Source organism: Benincasa hispida, chromosome 12 (genome assembly GCF_027475165.1).
Source record: "Benincasa hispida cultivar pf3 chromosome 12, pf3_genome.v1.1, whole genome shotgun sequence".
Taxonomy (NCBI): Eukaryota; Viridiplantae; Streptophyta; class Magnoliopsida; order Cucurbitales; family Cucurbitaceae; genus Benincasa; species Benincasa hispida.
In genome coordinates this window covers 82,267,624-82,291,103 of record NC_143489.1, presented here as the reverse complement: position 1 = coordinate 82,291,103, position 23,480 = coordinate 82,267,624, and the positions used below count along the sequence as shown (strand labels likewise).

The 23,480-nt window shown below is 31.9% G+C and overlaps 2 protein-coding genes across 13 annotated transcripts; one reads left to right on the top strand and one right to left on the bottom strand.

Annotated features, from left to right (window-relative positions):
* Positions 1–7,762: 7,762 nt before the first annotated feature.
* EMB2777 (Sas10/U3 ribonucleoprotein (Utp) family protein) lies at positions 7,763–17,810 on the top strand. Of its 12 annotated transcripts, none has more exons than XM_090307946.1 (17): positions 7,763–8,042; positions 9,594–9,734; positions 9,870–9,961; positions 10,426–10,498; positions 11,601–11,749; positions 11,949–12,083; positions 12,230–12,366; positions 13,456–13,543; positions 13,926–14,105; positions 14,218–14,382; positions 15,103–15,180; positions 15,307–15,443; positions 15,533–15,659; positions 16,692–16,942; positions 17,037–17,097; positions 17,191–17,259; positions 17,373–17,810. In XM_090307946.1, exons 2-17 carry the CDS (start codon positions 9,632–9,634, stop codon positions 17,502–17,504), a joined length of 1,977 nt encoding a protein of 658 aa, XP_090164072.1. In that variant the 5' UTR covers positions 7,763–8,042; positions 9,594–9,631; the 3' UTR covers positions 17,505–17,810. The 12 variants fall into 12 exon arrangements, with proteins under 12 accessions (XP_090164072.1, XP_090164070.1, XP_038875487.1 ...); XM_090307944.1 differs by having other exon boundaries at positions 14,218–14,391; XM_039019559.2 differs by having other exon boundaries at positions 14,218–14,391; positions 15,100–15,180.
* A 1,017-nt stretch (positions 17,811–18,827) lies between these two features.
* LOC120067863 (selenoprotein family protein) lies at positions 18,828–23,398 on the bottom strand. Its single transcript, XM_039019470.2, has 4 exons — positions 22,990–23,398; positions 21,470–21,528; positions 19,676–19,857; positions 18,828–19,190 (listed from the first exon to the last, which is right to left on the bottom strand). Exons 1-4 carry the CDS (start codon positions 23,189–23,191, stop codon positions 19,118–19,120), a joined length of 516 nt encoding a protein of 171 aa, XP_038875398.1. The 5' UTR covers positions 23,192–23,398; the 3' UTR covers positions 18,828–19,117.
* Positions 23,399–23,480: the final 82 nt, after the last annotated feature.

Below are 23,480 nucleotides of genomic sequence, written 5' to 3'. Positions count from 1 at the left end.
ATATTTGATTTTTGGTATAAAATATAGTGCAGCGGCTTAAAGTTGTTTTTAATAATTGCATAATAAAAATAAAATTGCACAAATTAATTATTTAAAATCAATTAAGGCAGTTTTTTTATCAGTTATATGCTTTATAAATAAAATTGCACAAATTAATTATTTAAAATCAATTAAGGCAGTTTTTTTATCAGTTATATGCTTTATAATTGCACAAAATTTTGAAAGTGATCACACAATTTAAACAAAAATAACATTTACTTGGGTGATCTAATTGATAACATTTCCTATACAACCAAACATAGTTATCTTTAATTCCCACACATTCTATTCTTAGACATTGTTTTCCCATATAATTCCCAGACATCCTTAATTTCTGGGCATTGAGAAAACCTCAATCCAAATGGCCCTTAGGAGAAATCAAATCTACCACCCATATTTGCATAAAAGCATCTTTTATCACACATAGCTTATGATTTTTTGTTTTCTCACTCTTCATTGGAGTATTTGGAACTAGAGGAATACGATTAACTTCAACCAAGGATTTTCGGAAGAGATATCATTCACGCTATGGAATCTTTGTTGGAAGTTTTTTTCGTGAGGTCTCTTCCTCTCCTCCCATTCCCCTTCCCTCTTTTGAGTTTTGTTCAAATAAGAGTGGGTCGAAAGCTCCTAAGGAGAGCCATTGGAAACTCAATGTGGATATGATTTGGTCAGAGTTTCATCAAAAAGGAGGTTTTGGGTGGGTTCTTCGTGATCGTCTTGGGAAGCCAGTTATGGGAGGTTGCAAGTTCTTGTACCACAATCGGGGAGTCATAGTTTTGGAAGCTAAAGCTGTGGTGGTTGGTCTAGCTAGGTTAGAAAGATTGTGACATGGACAAAACCCTCCGGTGGAAGTGAGTCTGATTCTCCAGAGGTGGTTAAATTGTTGAACTATTTGAGTTTGGGTTTGTCTTAAGTTGATACTTTTGTGGAAGAGACTCATAGACTTGCTGCTTTTGTAAATATCTATCATTTATGTAAGATCCACATAGGAGAACAAAGTAGCCTACAACTTAGCTTCTTTGGCTTCCTCATCTAGGTGATTTTGGGTCTGGAAAGATGTTTTTCTAGCTTTTATTCTTCCCCTTATTCTTGATGGGATTGATGTTTTTCGTATTTGGTGCCAGTGTTCGTTTCAGCTCATCCTTTTATATTTTAAAAAAAAAAAAAAAAAAAAAAAAAAAAAAAAAAAACTCAATTTTCAACCAAATAAAGTCAACATAAAAGTGAGCTAGATTAATACATAATACTGACCATTGAACAAATCTTTACAAATACAAAAATTCAATTTTCATGTCTTTCTTTCCTTTCTAAAGTCCATAAATTTCATACTTAATACATGCTTTACAATTTACATAAAGAATAATAATAATAATTTAAATTAAATTTCATTAGAAAATAAAAAATGCAACATTTGTCAAAATCTAAGGTTAAATTAGACGAAATTAAAAAAAAAATTAAAAAACCGATACTCCATCAAGGTGAAGGGTTAAATTATAATTAATTTTAGGTTACTAAAATTATTTTTTTCAATTAAACTAAATTGAACATATTATTTAAACAATACGAGATGTAGACAAAAATTTCAAATGAAAACCAAAGTATATCTATCAGATTTAGAGTTATGGGTATAAAATATAAAAGGTTGTTTTCAAAAATAGAAAGATGAACTAAAATATTTATAAATATAGTAAAATTTTAATGTCTATTTGCGATAAGCCGCGATAGAATACTATCTGTGTCAGGATGCATAAATAGTATACTATCGCACTGTGATATTATGTTATTATTTATAAATATTTTAAACAGTTTTGTCATTTCAAATAATTTTCCATATAATAAAATATAAACTAAAATTTCAAATCTATGTACTATTTAAAAGGACTACGGGAGAAACATTTGATTTCCCCTTTTACCCCTTTTAGGGTGTGTTTGATATGTGATAAAAGTAGAGAGTTGAGTTGGTAATTATTATCTAGAGAGTTAAATTATCTGGGGAGTTAAATTGTCTGTGTTTGTTTGCAGAGTTTAGTTGAGTTGGTAATTATTATCTGTGTTTGTTGTGCAAAGTTGAGTTGGGGATTTGCAGTTTTTTGTGAATGGGATTAGTTTTATTTTTTTCTGTTTGTTTTTTATTTCATTCATTTATGACATAAACTGGACAATCTCAATTTTTTTTCTCAATTTGTAGAACATAATAGATTGTTTTTCATATATTCTTTTCAAAAACTGTAATAATTTTAATTCTCTTCAATCGGTAAAACATACCAACAAAATATATTTCATATTACTGCTCAATTAATTGGTATATTGTATATTGTATATTGTATGTATATATATTGAATGTTTGTATATATATTGAAGGTAATTATCCCAATTACTAATTGGTATATTGTACGTATATATATTGAATCTTGCTAACTTAACTTTATTATTTCACATATCATACAGTTTTTTATATATAATATGGATAATATAGTTGGAATTGAAATTGTACATAGGATAATTACCTTTCATTTGATTATGATGGTGAGAATGTGATGTAGTACAATAACATTTTTTATAAGATCACAAAAATAATATGAACTGACCGAACATGTGACCGTTTCCAAAAAAAAATTCACAAAATATATGTTCTTTTCGACACTTATAATATCTGTGTCATAATATAAACACAAAAATTACATGTCATGATGTATGCAAAAGTTATCATTCTTTTCGACATGACAGTCCATTGTCCATTTCTTGTTATCCAAAAGAACCATAAACAAAATATAGGGGGTGTGATCAGTCTACATGTTTCTTCCTAATAGACGGAGGCAGTACCTCTTTCGTGCGTGTTTTGGTACTGCAAGGAAGAAATCCATTTTCTGAATGTCTGTGACAAGGAGGTCAATAAGGGTAACCTGATTATCCTCATCCAGGCCATCGATATTGTATATGGCATCTACTACTTCCTTTCGACGCACGAACTCCAGCTCATACTTCTCCTTTTGCCACGATGCAAGTCTACACATGTGTGTGCTCTGCATTTCAACAGTCGATCTCATGATGTCGATCATTTTAGCTTGGAATGATGGCCTCTTCCTCTTACTACCTCGAGATGACTCGGCAGGTACACTCGTTCTACCTATAGATTGTTCCACTGGCTCTTCATCTATTTCATCTTGATTTAATGGTGATTCTGTCTGGTGAACCTCAGGTGTGTAACAGTCCTGTGATCCAAGTCGAATCTCATCTTCAAACTCCCTGAATGCATTCGTCGCCATCACGTATGGGTCCTCACTTCAAAAATTGAACCAAAGAGTAACCAACAAAAGCATATCTTTTTTAAGGTTTAACACCCATAGTAGAGAAAGACAGTGGAAATATAAAAAGTATGAGTGGAAGTCATCTATAAATAGAAGAGGGAGAAAGAAGTGGTTGTTGGAGAGAGTTAGGTGCATTGGAGAAAGAAGTGGTTGTTGGAGAGAGTTGGGTGCATTTATTATTAAAGAGTGAAATTAATTTAACATCATTAATTAAAGAGTGAAATTAATTTGAATGTTAGTTGAAAGTAAGTAGCAGCCACGTTAGTAGTAAAGTCAAGTAAATACAAATAGTAAAGTCGAGTAAATAGAAATACTAAAAAAACAATGAGGATCTCACTCATGAGAATCTTCATGAGCAAGATCCTCATGAGCGAGATCAAGCATTTCTTTCCTAGCGATGCTCACTTTACCAGCGAGATTCAGTCCACATTTCTAGCGAGATTCCCTTCTAGAGTGAGATCATCATCACAAAATTAGCGAGATTTCACTTGTCGAGGGTTGAAGTTTCGACTTATGTATGTCGAAACTTCAACCTTCGATAACCCTTTATACATATTGTTTCCAAGTTTTTCTTTGTTTGTTGATTTCTCAACGTTCGATTAATGTTCGACCTATGTATGTCGAAACTTCAACCTTCGACAATCCTAATATACATATTGTTTCCAAGTTTTTCTTTGTTTGTCGAGTTCTCAACGTTCAACCTCTACATTAATCGAATCCTCAACCCTCGACTTCTAGCCTCGATCTCCCAAAACAACAATATTTCTAAGTTTCAAAACAACCTTATTTCCCTAATAAGTTTTGAAAACAACCATATTAATATAAAAGATCATAGTTTTGAGGGATAAAAAAAGAGAGTTTTGAATAGGTAAAAAAGGGTTTTAATAACCCATGGGTTTTTTTTATGGGCTTAACAAATATGGGTAATAAATACCCACCCAATTCAATAACTCATACCCATTTATCAAACACCTCCTTAGTAATTGATTATAGGATTATATAATGTAACTTTATATTCAAATCATTAAATAAATAAAATCTCCTATTTAATCTTCACGTTGGTATTTTAAAAAAATATCAACATCACATTGACCAATACAAAAGATTTCATTCAAAATAAATTACTTATATTTGAATTTAATTTTTTAATTTTTATTATTATTTTTTTAAATTCTCACCAGATGAAGCCATATAGATATTTAAGTTAAAGTAAAGTGATTCAATGCAATTACTTATTTTTTTAAATGCTTCTGTAGGTGTTTTTTTCCCTCTCTTTTCATAATTATCCTAACATAGATGCTCCTCATTTTCACATATTAAAAATGGTGGAGAAAATATCACAACTAATTCTCACATAATTAATATCTCGCATATTGAGGAGGATGAAGAAAAAAACGACTAATAATTCTCACATAATGAAAAGCTATGAAGCACAAATACTTCATGTAAGGCAAAGAATCAGTATCAGACACTATACCGATATTTTCAGATACTTCCCAGATATGTATCTACACGCGATTTGACGTATCTATATTTCTAGATACTTTCTAGATACGTATCTAACATGCGATTTGACGTATCTATTTCTACGCGTATTTTTTTTTAAAAGAAAAAAGACAAGTAACTTCTTTCCCAATCTAAAATTAGGCAACCTATTTAAAAAGCTCACTATTCGAGTCCAAAACTAAAAGAAAAATAAATAAATAACAGACCAAACCCTATACTAGAATCATATAATCTCCATCTTTACATTTGAGTCCCCACAAAGTCTACCAAAATATAAACCATTTGGATATCTTCAACAATTTAATGAAGAAGTTTTTCGTTTATCTTCATAGTTCTCCCTCTAATCTTCTTCTTATTCTTTATAATACGAGTCACTTTTCTATTGCATTTTATTAACTATTGTACTTCAACATCTTAGATGTTATTTTTTTTGTATTGTATTTCAGTGTTTGTATTCTATTTTGCGCTATTGTATCTTCAACGTATCAGTATCTTCATTTTTTAGAAATATATATATTAAAAAAAATATAAAAAATGACGTATCCGTATCTTAGTTTTTTAGAAATTGACGAATCGCCGTATCCGATCATATTCGTATTGTGTAGTCGTATCTATGTTATATATATATATATACATATATATTTGTACTTTTCAAATTTGTAAATACAAATGGACACTCTCCCAATTTTGTTGATTCATATATGTTTGGAAAATAATAATATTTTAGAGCTTTTCATCTTCATACAAATTGATATTTTTTATTGCAATAAAATTTAAAATTAAGAAAATATAATTACAAATCCAAATGAAAATAAGATTTTAGGATTTCTCAAATAGAAAAAAATTATATTTTGGTTTAAAATTAACATAATATTAATAAAGTACTATAAAATAAACTAAGAGAGAGGTATATATATATATAAAATTAGAAATATCACAAATTTTTTAATGAAATAGAAAAAAAATGTTTTAAATTCAAATTAAGAAAAATCAGAAAATCAGAAAATCAAAATAATCTTTTTCCCTCTATCTTATTTTCTTAATTTGATCTATTTCAATTTCTTAGTTTAGAATTAGTTTTGATTATTATATTATATTTATTATTAAATTCTAAATTGTTATAATTGTTTATCGTTCTTAATTTTTAAAAAATATCATCGATTTTATTTTAAAAAATTTATCTTACAAAGCCACATATTAAATTAAATTAAATTATTTAAAAAAATTACATTACTAGATTTAAAGAAAATCGCATTTACTCTCCAAATTCTAACTCATGTTAAATAAAATAAGAAAATTTTAAAAACCAAAATTTATCTATATCTAATGTTATCTAAAATCTACCTCGAATTCACATTAAAATAAATTTTTTTGGAAAAAAAAAATCAAAAACTTATTTTATCTCAAACTCACACGAAGAGAATATAATCTTTTTTAAAACAAAACACATTTTATCTAAATTTTACACTAAAAGAAAAGAAGAAAAAAAAGTCTGATGTTATCTAAAAAAAATCATTTATTTCACCTTAGAGGACGAGAAGTTTTAAGAAAAAAAAAAAAATCAGTTTATCTAATATTCTTAAATAATTTCATTATATTCAAGTTAAATGCACAACAAATTTTTTTTTTTAAAATAATGATCCACGATAAATACAAAAGATTTTTGTTTTGAAAATAATCACATTATATCTAATAATTTTTAAATTTGAATTAAGATTAAATCAAATCAAATTTTGAATGTAAATGTTCTCCCTAAATGAACCAAATTGTACTCACAATTTTCCAATTATCTCATTTTCTTTTCTTTTTTCTTTTTATATTTCATTATCATTTAAAGGAGATTTAGATGGAATAATTTTTTACTTTTTTATTAAAATAAAAATAGTGAACTCAAATAGTAGTTATAAATAGAGTAGAAATATGTTTTATTTTAAAGATTTCTTATTATAAATGCAAATATTATTAATTAGTTTGTTTATTTTTTTAAGGAAGTTTATTTGTTCTCATGATAAAGGAAGGTTCATGATTCGGTTTGAGGCTCAAACTGAACCAAATCGTAAAATTTAAAAAGTATATCTTATGAAATCGAACCGAACCACATATTCGGTTCAGGTTCACATTTTTAAAATTTTTTTTAATGCTTTTTCATATTTTCTAAATATCTATGATTTGAAACAATGTATTTAAAAATATAGTTTTTTACGGTTTATTTTGAAATTTTAAAACAATAAAAACTAAAATGTTTAAAGTTTAATAATAACAATTATAATTAGTCATTATTTGGTACTACTAGTCTAGATTACTAATAACACTATTAATTCAATAACGAACTTAAAAATTATTCCAAAGTCCAAAAATATAAATCCTACAAACATAAAAGAGTTATCATAATGCAAAACATCATTAGTTGCTTTATTTTTCAAACTTGTATAACATATACATTGTTTTTGTAATATATTTATTAAAAAACATTTCAATTCGGTTTCAAATTGGTTTTCATATTTGAAATCGAACCGAACTGCAATAATTTGGTTTGAAAATATATAAAACCAAACCGAGCCACATTAATTCGGTTCAGTTCGGTTTAACATTTGGTTTGGTTTTATTAGTTTCATTGATCACCTCTATGTAATATCAAGCATTGAAATTGATTTAAAAAAAAAAAAAAAATTGGGAAGATACATTCGATAGTTTTCTTAATTTTTTTTCAGAAAAATACTTAAATTTACTTGATTACATTTTATATTTATAAGACTCTTATTTCTACTTATACATGTATAATTTATTTTCAATATTATGACACATATTCAAACTAATTAATTAAATTCAAACATATTATTTAAATACTTAAAAAAAAAAAAGGAGAAATCTTATAAATAGAAAAAGTCTATTTTTTTTTACAGTTTATACAAAAAGAAAAAAAAAAAATGAAAACAAAGAAACATAATTGTAAAATAATACAAACAAGGACGGACAACGGGAAAACCTCAATCCAATAAGCCACTTTGTTAAACCCTAACCCCTTTCATCTTCCTCTCGCTCTCACGTGCTCCCCTTCTTCCCGCCGGCTCCTCTTCCCTTTCAGCAGCTCAGTGTCGCCGTCGCCGTCGCATTTCTCCGATTCAGTGCCGCCGTAGCCTCTCACCTAGCCGATTTCACCAATCTTCTTCTCTCTTGTTGTTACTGGTATTCTCCCGTTCTCCGTCTATGTCTTTCTTCTCATATGAAAAACTCGAATTAGAACTTATTTAATGAAAGAATGGAGTAGTTGTTTTGATTTTAATTTTTTCTTTGTTTATAAAAATCGCCGAATAGCAACGGTTAAAAAAAAAAAAAAAAAAAATCATCAGCCTCGCGGCAAAATGGGACTTTTCGAATAGCTGTATGCTGCCATATGCCTTTTAGTTTCTCGCTTTTGTCTGTCAATTGAGGCTTTGATGATAGTCTGTACATCACTTTGGTCTCTGCTGAAAATTGCCATGTTTCTAGTCTCCCAAATCTTCAAAAGCACCCGCCCACCATGATTTTTCCGACATCCCCTTTCTTTATTTATCAAGAAGCAGTCGGAGTAATGTATCGTATTCCAATTTCCAAATGTCTTTCGGAGATTTACACCTCCACGGCTGGTTGTTTTTGGATACTTTTTTGCAAGTCGTTATTAGAAGTGGAGGCTATTTATCCAATTCTCTTTTAATCCTAGGTTGTAGGAGTTGTTTTGATTTGACTGAACAACCGCAGCCATATTTATATTTGTAGATTATAGTTGGGAAGAAAACAATGAGTTGTTTTTGAAAATTGAAATTCTCACCCTTAAATTAAAATCACCACTGACACTTTGAATTTACGGAAAATAAGAGCAAAATATATGCTTTGTACTGTAAGGAGATCTAGAGTCCTAAAGTGAGCATTTAGTGGAAAAAAAAAAAAAGGAAGGTTAAAACTGTAAATCTTTGTGACCAAATTGAATAAAGCTTCAAATCTCAATAGTAGAATTGTAACATTTTGAAACCTAAAAATTAAATTGAAATCAAACTCAAAACTTAAGGGCTAAAAGTGTAACATTTTGAAACTTAGGGACCAAAAGTGTATTTTCCCCTCAAATTTTTGTTTAAGTAGAAATTGTGGTGGTGATTTTTTTAATTTTTTTTTTACACTTTTATATAATCATTGTAATTATGTTTAGCAATACTTGGTCATAACAATTTAGGATTTGTAAAATATTTTTAATTAGATTTGAGGCTTATGCCTCACTCTGTCTCGAGGCTTACACCTTGCCTTCAAGAAGAAAAACCTCAAAGCCACCTTTAGCATTTTCAAATATTAGTTCTATAAATAATATTTAATGTAATTGGCAAGTTTTCTTTATTCTCTTATTTGGAGTATGTCATATTCATTTTATCTTTCAATAATCAACAAGAAGCCTTGTTTTGTAGTTCTTCGATGAGGAATCCTCACAAGTGCGAGTCGTCAGCTCACATTGACCATGTAAAAAAAAAAGGCCTTGTTTTGTGTTGAAAAAGAAAATCCCATGACATGAGGATTTTGGAAAATACTTTCGCTTTGCATTCAAATTAGTCTTGATTGTAGAAACTAGTAGACATTTTGCATTTCTTTTAACGTTCAATTGATTCTGGAAACTACTACAAATCATGTTCTAATCTACTCTTTGGACGATAGAACTTTGAAAAGTGATGTGGTTTGGTTATAGGCTTATAGCCCACCAAAAGTTTGTTGCAGGTGTGTTATCTTCTTCATTGAATTGAATTTAGCTAATTATGGGCAAGAGAAAAAGTTATAAGCAAGACAAAAGGAACTCTAAGAGAAGAGTTGCCGAAGATGATGCTGCCTCTGAAGATATGGACGATGAAATTGATGCCTGTAAGATCTCTGTGTCATTTGACGATATTTTTTTAATGTTTCGTTTATGGATATTTCAATTTTTTTTCTCGGTATATTTAATATCCATGTGCGTAATGAAACCATGGAGTCTAATGATGTGCGTCACACTTTTAGTTCACAGGCAGAGGGATGTTATTCCCCTTGATATTAATGGTGATGCTCCGGAATCAGATGAAGATGCTGAGCAACCTGTTTTTAATTTAGAGGTTCCTACATCTTCCTTTTTCTCATCGTCAGAAATCTTTGTCAATATTAGTTACTTCCAGCCAATCTTCTAGTTTTATGGACAGGACAATTGACCTGGACATTTCTTGTGTTTGGTGCTTCTGTCGTTTGAATCAGAAATATGGTATTAGTAATGGGTATAAGTAGATGACCAATGGGGAGGAATCTTCTCTCATTCTGTTTTGCTACTTTAGATGCTAAGTTTTCACTCCATTAATGTGTGATGTTGGAATATATGATGGAAGTGGGCCCGTGTGCTTGGAGCTTGTCGAGAAATTACTTGAGAATTTGGCAGAAACAAGCCTCATTAATTTCTATATTACAAAGAATGTATCTGCCGTTCTCTATTGCAATTACTAGTATGATTCTTTCTCTAGTCCATGCATGGGAGTTTCCAGTTCCTGCTAAAGTGATCTTAATTCTTGCGTTTGCTCTATCTTTTCAGGGTATTGATGATGAAGATGATGATGATGAAGATGATGGTGAAGATATCCGTGATACTGGTTTAGCTGCAAAAAGTAAGAAAATGTGGTTTGAGAAGTTCTTATATTTAAATCTCTTTCTGTTGTAGTGAGAAATGGGCCAAGTAAATCAGTCAATTGTCGTTATGCTGTTTTATTTTTATTTTTAACCCCATGAAGTCAAACATGACCCTACCCAAATACAATTGCAGAGATGTACCATTTTGTTGAAAAAATGACAGGAAAACGTTAAATTACATATAGTTCTTATAACTTTGCACATAAATTCTTTCTTCCTAATGTAAAGAAGTAAAAAATACAAGCTTCAAGCTATTCTCATCTTTTTTGTTAAAAGTGCATGTTAATATTGTAAAATAAATTATAATGTCTCCTTGACATTTCATTTTTCTGCTACAAAATAAAATCAATTGTTCCACAAAATATCCAAGCATTCCAATAAAGAAAAACTTGCACCTTAAGCATCACTCGTATCTTTGCATGTCATTATTATGATGTTTACTTTAGTTTCTAAATGATTTTATTCATTTTTATATTTTTGCCTCTTGATGTAAGTATCTCTGCTCTTTGAAAAATACCATTTATTATTTTTTAAATATTCTTCTTCATCTTCAGTAGCATGTTTTCCAACACACGTGCCCCTTAGATCCCCATACCTCCATAATCTTAAAATTATAAAATAATCAGACACATACATGTTCATAGTGTCTCCTCATTAGACACATGTCAAACACCCTCCATGGCTGAATATAGAGTGTTACATGCTTTTTGTAGATTTTTTCTTTTTCTTTTTTTACATGGAAGAACATCTTTCATTAAAAAGAAAGAAGTTTGAAAGAATGGGCCACAAGAAAATAAAAGACCAAAACAACTGTGGGATTACGAAAAAAGTGTACAAAATTTTCCTTCATTTGCCCATGTTCTTTAGACTCCATGCAGTTACCCTTTTTTGAAATATAAAAACCGACTTCAAATAATGATTCTCAATCTCTCTCTCTCATCTATTTATTTATTTTGATCAATATTGTGTGCTACCTGTAATAAATTGAAAGACTCCCTGCCATTTCTTTTTTTTTTTAATATTCATTATCAATATGGTTTTTAATCCTTTAATGAATCAAGTTTTGTCTGGTTGTCATAGTTGCTAGGCAACAGAAGTTCTTGCGGGAAAAGTTTGGTGGAGTGGAAGATGAAATGCATGAGGATGAAGATGAAGACATGGAAGAACAAAAGACTGTATGGGGTGGAAGGAAAAGCAAATACTACGATGCTGATAATCGTGATTTTGAAGTGAGGACCTATATATGATGCCTTCATTTTCGTACCACTTAACTAGTCATTTCACCTTTCTGGAGTTTGATTGGCAATACGATTAGAATTGTGTTTCTTTTCTATTGCCGTCAATACAATTTGTTATTTATAATCTTAATGTATCTTATAGACTTCAAACTATAGTTGAAATAATTTTTTATTTTTTAACTTAATGAAGATCCAATCAAGTGATGATGAGTCCCTTGCAGAAGAGGAGGAAGAGGTTATTCGATTGCAGAAGGAGAAAGCAAAAACTTTCTCATTGGAAGATTTTGGCCTTGAAGATGAGAGTGATAGGGAATTAACTCTAGAGGTACTTCCGCCTGCATTTGTTCTCTTGTGTTGAATTATCATTTTTTTTCTCTAAAAAGTAAAAGTGAAATCAGTTGGGAAAGTTCTTGGCTCATTGGACTATAAATTCAGTCAACTCTTACATGACTATAATTTGTGTCTTCACAGGAAATATCTGCAAAAGGAATTGATTCTAAAACTTCAGCAAGAAATGAAGCTTCAGAAAATATGGATGCTACATATCAGGAGATTGCTAAAGACGTGAATGCTTTAACAAGAGAGGAGCAGATGGATGTCTTGAGCAGGTATTTTTTTTTTATTTTATCATTTGGTCGTCGTCACTTTCATTTCATTTTAACAAAGCCTTTACCTGTGTTCAAAGCCTTCCCCAAGAAAAAAACTCAATTACGTGCAATGTCTGGCTTACTGCTCTCTTGTACTGGTCAAGATTAAAGTGATAACGGAATTGCTTATGAGCCTTTAATCCATTCATAAAATTTTTAGGATTCTTTAATCCCATCTCTCTAATAACATATAAAGCATCCAGGGGTGCTCATATTTAAATGCCCCCTCCACTACCCCGCACTCTATTTCAAAAAGCCCTCCCGGGCGCGTGCCTAGGTACTATGTTTAGGTTCAAGGTGAGGAACACAAAATATGGTGGGTATTAGGTGCTCGCCTTTTGTGAAGCCATAAGCCTCAAACCCTTGGGCCTCGGGGCTTTTAAATTATTTCTAAAAAAAAGTAATAATTAGGTTTTTCCTTCTTTATCAAGTAAAAATTTATTTACTAAGTCAATGCAAAATTTCCTTGTGTTAAGGGTTTTTTTTTCTTCATATTCTCACTTCAACTATTATCTTCTTTATGTAGTACTTTTATATATGTCTGGCTTTACCAAAAAAAATTGCACCTTTTCTTACATTACGCTTTGTGTTTAAGCCCCATAAGATTATTGCGCTTTATCGTTCCTTGAGCTTTATAAAAATTGCCCCTTAGATAAAATTTTGGACTTAGTAATACGATGAATGAATAGCGTCCTTTAAAGTTTGATTACATTGCTTGTTAGGATAGCAATCTGGTTTAGCTAGAGCAAGATTAGATTAACCTGTTGTCCAAGCATAAGAAATCTGACAAAGTGAGGAGGGGTTTCCAGAGAGAAAATGGGAGAAATGAAATTGGTTAGTTGAGCGGGAAGGCTTGTGGCTCTCAAATACCCTGAAGAGTTATTGATCATTCCATGTACATATAATAAGAACACTCAATTTTCTAATTTTCTTAAATTATAGCTGAAATCCTAAATGGCACCGTTCATTTGGATTGCCTCTTTCTGTGGGAGGTTGAAGTCATCTATGGCTTTCTTACATTTTCCGGTTGTGAAAATCTTGGTATTATAGTTCTGCTCCGGAGTTAATTGGTTTGCTGTCCGAATTGAATGAAGCAGTGGATCAGCTTGAGAGCAAAGTTAATCCAGTTTTGAACAAGGTACGCTTTTCTCTTGTTTAGCCTAAAATTGACATCATTCATGCTTAACATTAATGAGGATAATTTAGAATGTCAGACACAAGTATGGTCTCCTAGTGAACATAAGTATTTAAAATGGACACTTCTGTCTTGTTTATGAAGTTATAGATTTATTTTATTGTTTGGTGGCTGTTATGTTATTTTACTCTCAAGGGAGTACGAATTTCATATTCACTACAAGAGAAAGACTCCTATTTATAGAGTCTTATTATAAGTGGGGTAAAAAGGAAATTAACCTAGAATATTACCCAATTTCTAATTTACCCTATTCTTCTTACATCAACTTAGATGACAATGGGCATTACTAACGTACTAGTCTTTACACTATTGATGATTTTTTAAGGTTCGAAATGGGAAAATTGCAGTGGGAGGAGGACTGCAATATTTGGAGCTAAAGCAGGGTCTTTTGCTCTCTTATTGCCAAGCTATAGCCTTCTATCTTCTTCTGAAATCTGAGGGGCAAGCAGTACGGGATCATCCTGTAATTGCTCGCCTTGTAGAGATCAAAAACTTATTGGATAAGGTTTTTCCCCCCTCTCGCTTTAGTTTATATGCTCCGATGTTGTCTGTTTTTTCATTTTGTCACCCTTCCATGTTGTAAACTTGTAAGTTTGAACTTGTTCTGCACCTGACAGGTAAAAGAACTTGACGAGAACCTTCCATACAAATTAGAAGATATCATTAACATATATCAGCGGGAAGAAACAGATGGAAAATTGAACAAAGAGAATGATCCTGTTTCATCTGAGTTCTTTACAAAAGATCAGGGGTCTTCTCATCGCTCTTCTGATAGCCAAAAAGTGGGATTGGTATTACTTTAATCTTACACTAGGGTTTTGTATACAGTTAATTTAAAATGTCATAATCTCTCATAAGCATGTCTATCTCTCACATAATTTCTACATAGAGGTTTATCCTGTGTTTGTTACTTCTTCCAAGGGAAAATAATTTAGAAATATTTGTCCATTCCAGTCTGCATGTATTGTTTTTATTTTAGAAAAAAAAAAAAAAACTTCGTCGAATATTTGAAGGTGTTTTGAAAGTTAAAGTTAGTCATATGTTTGGCAATGGTACTCGTCTAAATAATAATCTCTCTACCTGTATTGTTACTTCTCTCCATTATTTGGTCATTTAATTTCTTATGACATTCTATATCATATCTTCAAATTTGAGTTATTCTTTAGTATCATGAATGCTCCTTTATAATTGCAAAAACATGAATACAAAATATATAGAATATGGGTTATGTTTAAAATAGTTTTCTGCTAGGCACAAATATATATATGTTTATTCTGAACTAATTTTACAGAAGTTTCGATACCTTTTTGAATATGTGAATGTTCACTAATTAATAAATATAAAATATAAATAGGAACCTTTAGAGTTAAAATCAGAAAACAGCTACAAATATTTTGAGTTTTGCTTTTTTTCCCTCTGATCAATCATCATTCGTGATGATGCCATATATTGAAGACTTAACGCATCCTGAAATGACTTATAAGCTTTAATTTTATAAGCAGCCCAATGCAAAAACTGGGTCGGAGAATGTGGATAAATTGAAGGAGAAAGGGAAGAAAGAAGGGAAGCATAAACAAGTGGTAATTATTCCCTACAAAACAAGTTGATGAAAAATTTTCATTCTAATTCGTTATTGCTCTTATTATCCTGTTCCTTTTTGGTTTTTTTAAATACATTTTTTCAAAATTTTATTTTTACATTTGCAGGGTTATCAAATGAGTGTCCAGAGCATGGAAATGTTAAAAGTAAGAGCACTCCTTGAAGAAAAGCTAAAACAGAAGGACTTCACTCTAATTGAACCAAAGCAATATGGAGCCAAAAAGCATATGCAACCAATTAATCGGTATTGCTTTGGATTATTATATCACATAATCCTCTTTTTTTTTTTTTTTTGTATTATGACAATTAATTTATCTGATTTGGACAATGCAGGAAGCTTGAAGCATATGGCGATTTTAATGATGACACCGATGCTCTGGCTACTCAGTGGAAGGGCCAAGATAATTCTGCCAGTGCAGCTGATCTCATGCGGCTTGTTTCTGCCAAATTGAAGCCGAAGGTTTGAACCATAATAGTTCAACTTAGCCCTTTCATATCCCTAATAAGGAATATTTAGATAAATGAGGGAATTGGGTTGCTTTCGGCATGTGTTAACTTAGTTCTAGTTTCACTAACCTTAGGAATTGGATGATAACAGTCAAATTGAGTCATCTTGAAGACTAAGCGTTGATATTTTATTTTATAGTTTTTAAGATGAAAAATCCATATTTTCCTTTGGATATGCAACCAGGAAATGCAAAATGGATAGCCCAAACCAAGAGGAGCCGCAATGAAACGAAGGAAAGCCAGACAAAACTAAACAAAAGAGCTTCAATTGTTAAACATAAGAAACACTTAACTCTTTGGTTGTAGATGTGACTCGAGTTTAGGAGGGGTAGATGAATAAACCGAGATCACATATAAATGAGAGGGATCCTGAGAATATGAAAGTATGGTTAAGAAAGACTTAGAAGAATTGCAAGTTATTACCTATACCAACAAGGTGCATCTTACTTTTCAGTGACTTAATTATAGGAACTCCGAAATTAAGAATGTTTAGCTTGGAGCAATTATATGTTGGGTGACCTCACAAGAAATTTCTTTGGAAACATGTGAGTGAGGACAAAACATGTCGAAAGAGCCCTTGTTGGTTTGTGGGGATAGTCTTCCCTCTTGGAAGCAATTTAATACAAGTAAGGATGATGTTACGAAGTCACAAGGGATATAGCGAAATGTCAGGGCCATTACATGCCGAATTCGGATTCAGAATCCTAATTCAGATCCTAGGCTTGGGGCGTCACAGTAGACATTCTCTTTGATCTCTTTGGTTGTATGCTTGGAATGAGAGGTGTTGATGAGCTCATATCCAAGTTATTAAATTTAAGATATTGTTCATATAATGAATTCAACATAAACATGAGTATGCATGGCAGAAAAACAGGAGTGCAGGGATATAAAAATTCGTTTCTAAATTACAGTGCCTTACTTTGTAACTTTTGTGCCTAATGGTATTTTGTGCTGGTTTTGGTTAATTCCTTTCTATCATCTGAAGGTCATTTCTGGTGATGATGATCTGCCCACAAGAGACGATATTGGAGAAAGGCGGAGGAAATATGAACTTCAAATGTTGGCGAGGGCTGGAGTTGAGTCAAAGAATGGCACTAGTGTCCCCGAGAGTAACAGTGATAGTGATGACGGTGTTTTGAAAGGAAATGGTGAAGTAGACTCTGAAGATGAATTGTACAAGCAAGTCAAACGACAACGTGCTGCGGAACTTGCTGCCAAAGCAGAAATTTACTCCAGGTATGTTTCTATCACCAAAGGTGAAGTTTAGCCTTTGGTTTGTTTTGTTTCATATGTTACTAATATGACTTTGTCTGACAAACAACTTCTGCAGGACCACGGCAACTCCATCGTCTCCCGAAATTGTGAATGGAAAACGCAAGATCAGTTATCAAGTAAGTACTCCTTTCATTTCCACCAGCATCTCTTCCATTGATTCAGTTTATTGCACGTGGATTCATTTACATTCTCACACTTGACGTGTTCAGATGGAGAAGAACCGAGGCCTAACTAGAAAACGGAAGAAGCTAACAAAGAACCCAAGAAAGAAATACAAGGTAATTGCACTATATGAAATCCTCAATCCCTCCTCCAATACAATACATTTCTGCATCCGTTAAATTTTCCACTTACATCTGTGTCCGTATATTTGTGAATGTGAATGGTGCAGTTGAAGTTTCAAGATGCAGAAAATCGTCGTAAAGGTCAGGTCCGGGAGGTTAAAAAGCCGATTCATTTATATGGTGGAGAGGCAACAGGAATTAACCCAGGAATCAGTCGGAGCATCCGGTTTAAAAGTTAGGACTATGGGATTGTACCAGTTTTGTCTTCTTGAGAGAGTAGCATTACAATCCCTACTGGTGATGGGGATGAGGCAAGGAATCACTAGTTTTTTCAAGTATTAGTCTTCCATATGAGTTTCTTGATCAACCTCAAGAGAGCTTTGTTTGGCTTTAGATGGATCAAAACGTTGGTCAAGCTGTAAATTATTCCAGAAAGTGTATGTTAGAATTGATACCAATTTTGTTTTTGGTTTTTTTTTTAAAAAACTAATTGAAATATTTATACCTTTATTTTATTTCAAATGATAGAGAAGATTTAAGTTAAACTGATAAAGAGTATTCATTTCAATGGCTTAATTTTAATTTGATAAAATTGAATTCTTTTTTGAAAAAAAAAGAAGAGTAGATTTGAGTTAAATTAGCCAAGTGGAAAATGTTAATTCCTTTGGTTAGGTTGAGTTAAATTATGAATTGCGTTTCTGAATTTTGTTTGATGATATCGTTGTTTAGTTTTAAAGCCTGGAAAAATATTGAAAGATAGATTGTATTTTAAATTAATAATTATATCAATTTAAATCTTAAATTATCAATTTACTTCTAGCTTGATTATGTTTTATGAAACTTATAGTTTTAACTTCTAAACTTTCATAAATAAATCAATTTAGACATTTGGTTAAAATATCCTTTAAAAATTGTTCATACATGGTCCATTTTGAATTAAAAAAATTGCTTATTTATCTTTAAAAACTTCATTTGTTTATTTGTGTTAAAATTACAAAATTGCAAATATTGATGTCGGATGTGGTTGATTAAAGAAACTAAAAGAAGAATTCTTTTTTAATGAAAATTGACACGCAAGTTAGATTCGTTTGTTACGTGACTTTCAACACTTTATTTGAAAATAATTTTTTCCAAACATCAATTTTTTTTTCTCTATGACGAGTTCTCTTTATCTTTCAAAACTGATTTTTCTATTTGTTCCATTCTTTTGTTTTTCATTATATATATATTGAATAGAGTTAATAATCACCTAACTAATTGATATTAACCTAACAAAGTTAATATAATTATTTACTTTTACTTGATCGATAAAAGTTTACTTAACATAATTTATAAGATGTTGAGAGTATATTTTCGGAATAATGATGTAGAGGCATGTCTAAGTGTAATTGTAAGAGCAAGAAGATCATTCTTGATATTATCTCCATAATAAGATTATTATACAACAGCTATGATTAACTCACCAAATATAATGGATTATGGAAGATGCATTTCATATTCATACTCAGATACAAAAAGTTGCATATTTTGTTTTAAGAATTTGATCTTTTCATGGGGAGGCATTTTCGAATGATGAATTTTATTGTTGTTGAAAGATACATTAAATTATGACCTTACTTGAACCGGATCTGTTATATAGTATCCTTGAGTTCTAAGAAAGATGAATTAAATTTTTAGAGTAGAAGACTTAGACAAGGAAAATCAGTTCTGTTTCCTACTTTCCTTGACATTGACAAAATCAATGTTCACTCACCTCAAGTTTTCTGGCTGAATGTAGTTTCATGCAAATTCATCAAGTTTTTTTTTTTTTTTTTTTTACAGGATTCAGGTGGGGGGAAAAAAGTGAGAACCTTTAAATCGCTGAAGATCGCTTAACCTTCTCTTGCAGGAACTGCAAAATATGTTCACGTTTCCAATTATCAATCCTGCAAAAGTTAACATATAAAATATCAAACATTTGTTATATCGAGACTATCATCAATGGACAATGGTAATTTAACCTATTAAGCTAAATCAAAATCTATATCGCTATATACACCATCTTAACCTCCTCAAACATATTCTTCATTCACTTGATTCACTTGATTTTGCTCTAAGGGGGTGTTTGGCTAAATAACTCAACTCCACCAACTTCAATAGTGTTCACAATTAAAGTTTGCACAATCATCGAAGAACTTCATCTTCTCATTTTTCTCTCTTTTGTACATTTATCGAGAAATTCCATTTTCGTAACTTTACACCTCAAGCACAAACTTTCTAACTCCAACATATTAATTTTAGACTTTAAAACTCAACTCAGTGCCCTAAACAATCCTTAAGATTAATTATATGTACTCTGACATAAGTTATGGATACGAGCATTCTTCTATACATTATTATATAACAAGTAAATAGAAAAAGTAGAAGTTACCTGATGCTTTCTTTATGTTGGCCCTCATCATCCAGCAAAATCAGCTTCGGTGGAGAGTTGAAGATATATTGAACCTTAACTGAAGGGAATTGATCCTTTTCTTCTTCAATGAAGCCAACAATTTCAGGATAGAAAACTAGCTTCCTCATGCAGACTTCCAGCACGGCACCAGAATAAGTTATCTGCAGGCAGGAACAGTGTTTTAAAAAGCCCTCTCGGCGCACGCCTAGGCCCAAGGTGCAGGTCTAGCGCCTCGCCTTGGAAAAGCGAGGCTCACAAAATAAGGCACGCCTTAGGTGCGCGCCTTTTGTGAAGCCCCAAGGATCAAAGCCCTGCACCTTAGGGCTTTTCAATTATTTTTAAAAATAGTAATAATTAAGGATTTTCCTTCTTATTAACTAAAAGGATCAAGTTTACCAAACCTAAATGCAAAATTTCTTGTGTTTTGGGTCCCTTTTTTCCATATTTCCACTTCAATTATACTCTCTCTTTTTAATGTAATATTTTTATATATAGTGCGCCTCACAAAAAAAAGTCCGCGCTTTTTTGTGCGCCTAGGCTTCCAGAAGGCCATTGTGCCTTAAGGCACCTTGGACATTTAAAAACACTGGTCAGGGAACTTAGTCAATCGGCTTTCATCTTTAGTTGAAATGAAATGATAAGACACAAATGCAAATAGTTATGAAACACAATCAACAACAAACAACAGAGTACTGAATTTGGGTGAGGGTGGAACTCAAAACTCAATCTCTTGGAGAGATTCTAAATTCTGGATGTATATAAGACTTCGCCTTGGAACTATTTATGACATATTGCCCTTGGTTTTTGTGGGACATACTTATCGTTTTAAGAAGACTTTATCCAGCCATCAACCAAGCTTTTATCTGGAATCTTTGGTGTGAGCTCAATAGCGGAATTTTCAAGAACGTTTCTTGGACGATAATTTTTTTTTTTTTTTTTTGGAACCCAAGCTTTCATGAAGATCAATGAAAGAATATATTGGGGCATACAAAAAATAAGCTCCCAAAAAGAGTCCTTAACAACCTACAAAATGGATACCAATTAAGAAAAAAAAAAGGGAATAAGACCAGACTAATAGTTACAAGAAGTCCAAGTAATGGACCTCTTAGCCCCTCTAAAGATCCTACTATTCAACTCGAGCTACAAATCCCACAAAATACCAAAGGAGCAAGCTTGCTACAACACTCCATCTCGAGAGGGGAGTTCATCAGGATGTCCTTAATCATAGAATAGTTGTCCCTGCAACTCCATGGAGGGGTATACGGCTAAATGGAAAAGGGAAACTACTAGTCTCTTGGAACAAGTAATCGTCTCATATTGAATGTGGAAAATCTCTCCAGAAGTTTGAAACACTGATAAAAGGATATTAAAAATACTATTGATGTGTACCCATGGTAATTTACAAAATAAGGTGAATTAGTAGGTTACACTAGCTCAACAATGAGCCAAGTATTTCTAATCCCCCACTTTCAACAGGGTTGTGATATGCATTGTCAATGCATTGCACATCCCTTGTATCACCTTTTTCTAAAGATGAGTTAGTTTCCCTTATTTACGGAAACCTTGTTTTGGACCGTAGTTGTGATAATTACATCTGCTGAACTAATGTGTTTTAAATTGACAAATCTACCACAGGGATGTACAAGCATTCAGTTTTAGAAGTGTGATACATTAATCACAAAAGGAACTGTCAGCTAATGAATTTTTGGGGGAGAACTAAGATTTCATTGATTCCCTTTGAAGAAATCAGCACATTTATGACATCTTGTGTACCTTACTCGTGGCATCATCAGAATCCTCAGTGCAACACTTCAAACAGTCCGTCACTAATTCTGCAGTACAAATCTGGGCATGAGGATAGTGTGTAATATTAAAAACAATGCACTTCAAAACTATTACATAAGCTGACACAAAACGGTTGCAGATTTTACATACCATCAATTCTTTTCTTCTTTTGGATAAAAACTATTTGAAGTCATTATCAATCCTTCACAAATCCAATGTTGCCAGAATTGCCGGTGCAACAATGACTGAATTCTTCATTTGGAATTACATTTTTTGAAATGTTTCGGTAAAAGTCATTTGTAAACCTACGGATTCTTAAAATACGATACTTAAAGGCAATATGTTATCTTAACTCAACATCTCCAACCTATTTCTTGTTTCCAAAAACAGTTGCATAAACAGTTGAAGGTAATGGAACCCCCCGGGAAGATCTCCCCCAGCCAAGCCTAGTATTTCCTTAAAAGTGATGTTAGGGTGCTATTTTGAAAAGACAGGTGACTGCTAGAAGAGGTGGGGAGCAAATATAATTTTAGAAAGTGCCTTTACTAGAGTAAGGTTCAATTAACAGCATTAGTCTAAGCGTGGAAAATGATTTCTCTAACCGCTGTATAAGCATTTTCACATTTAACAAACATGGCCTTTGGAGACAGCCTTGAAAAGCAGACTCCTTTGAGCATTGTGATCAGATAACTCGTAATAACAAGTGCACTTGAAATCAATATTCACAAGAAAGAATATCTTCAAGCAATGAAAGAGGGGCGTTTCCCTTCTTTCCACATAGAGTTTTATTCAATCAAAAGCATATATCATCGGTGTGGGGGAGATATGAAACCATTTCCACTTGTGGATAAAGGTCATTGCGAGAAAAAAAAAAGTCGCCAAGAGGAATAGCACTAACAATCACTTATCAGAAATACTTGATACATGATTTCTGAAAACATAATCAACAAATCACTGGAGGAACAAGATTATCCACAGCTTCAAAAAGTTGAGGACTTTTTTTTCTTCCCATAGAAACAGTTTTTTATGGGTTTTTACATACAAAACAAATTATTATATCAGAATTTCAGGAACTATCTTCCCAAACAAATTCCCACACAATCAAAGAAGTAGGAACTTAAGTCTGTCACTGAACTCACCACTTACCGTATCTTTGAACAAAATGAGAACTAATATTAGCAAACTTTATCCACAATACTAAGAAATTGATTGAAGATATCGAAATTATAACCAGCACTTTACACATCAGACTACAACAAAGTAATCCGGAAATCCAAAATCCAAATCAAGCAAAAAAAAAAGATACGTAAACAAAACCAATCACAAGAAGCACAATCCACCGTACAAAAGAACGGAGAGAATCAAGAAAAATAGCGAACAAAATCCATTACGATGCTGCTAATTCACGAGAAATAGCCACGAAAACGGAAGAAATGCAGCAGTAAAGATATAAATTCAAAACCGAATCAAGAATTAGTGTACAAATAACAACGAATTAAACACATCACCTTGATCTTTGATATATTCAGCTAAAGTGTGACAATCGGAACAGAGAGCAAGGCCCGTGAAACCTAGATCCTCACATTCCCTCGAGCTAAGTTGCTCCTTTGACCAAGCCAACGGCATTGACGCTATGAAAATGACCACCGTTGCTGCTACCGCCATCGTCACCGCCGTAGCGGGATTCCTTACCCCGGGGAGAAGCTGCATCTCTATGTTCGCCGGCGATTGAGGGTGAAGAAGCGAAGTCTACAGACGATCAGAAAACTCTCACTTCGAAAGACCAATTTTTTAAACTTCAAATTTGAAGAAATAACATTTTTCGTTATTTTTACCTATTGGATCAATTTTCTTAATTTTTTAAAATTATATTTTCAGTTTTTAAAAATAGATTCGTTTGTCCTTAAATTTTGAAATACATTTTTCTTTTTAAGAATATCATCCTTTATGATTTTTACTCTTATTAGTGGGAGATGATAGATTAAACTTCAAAATCGAT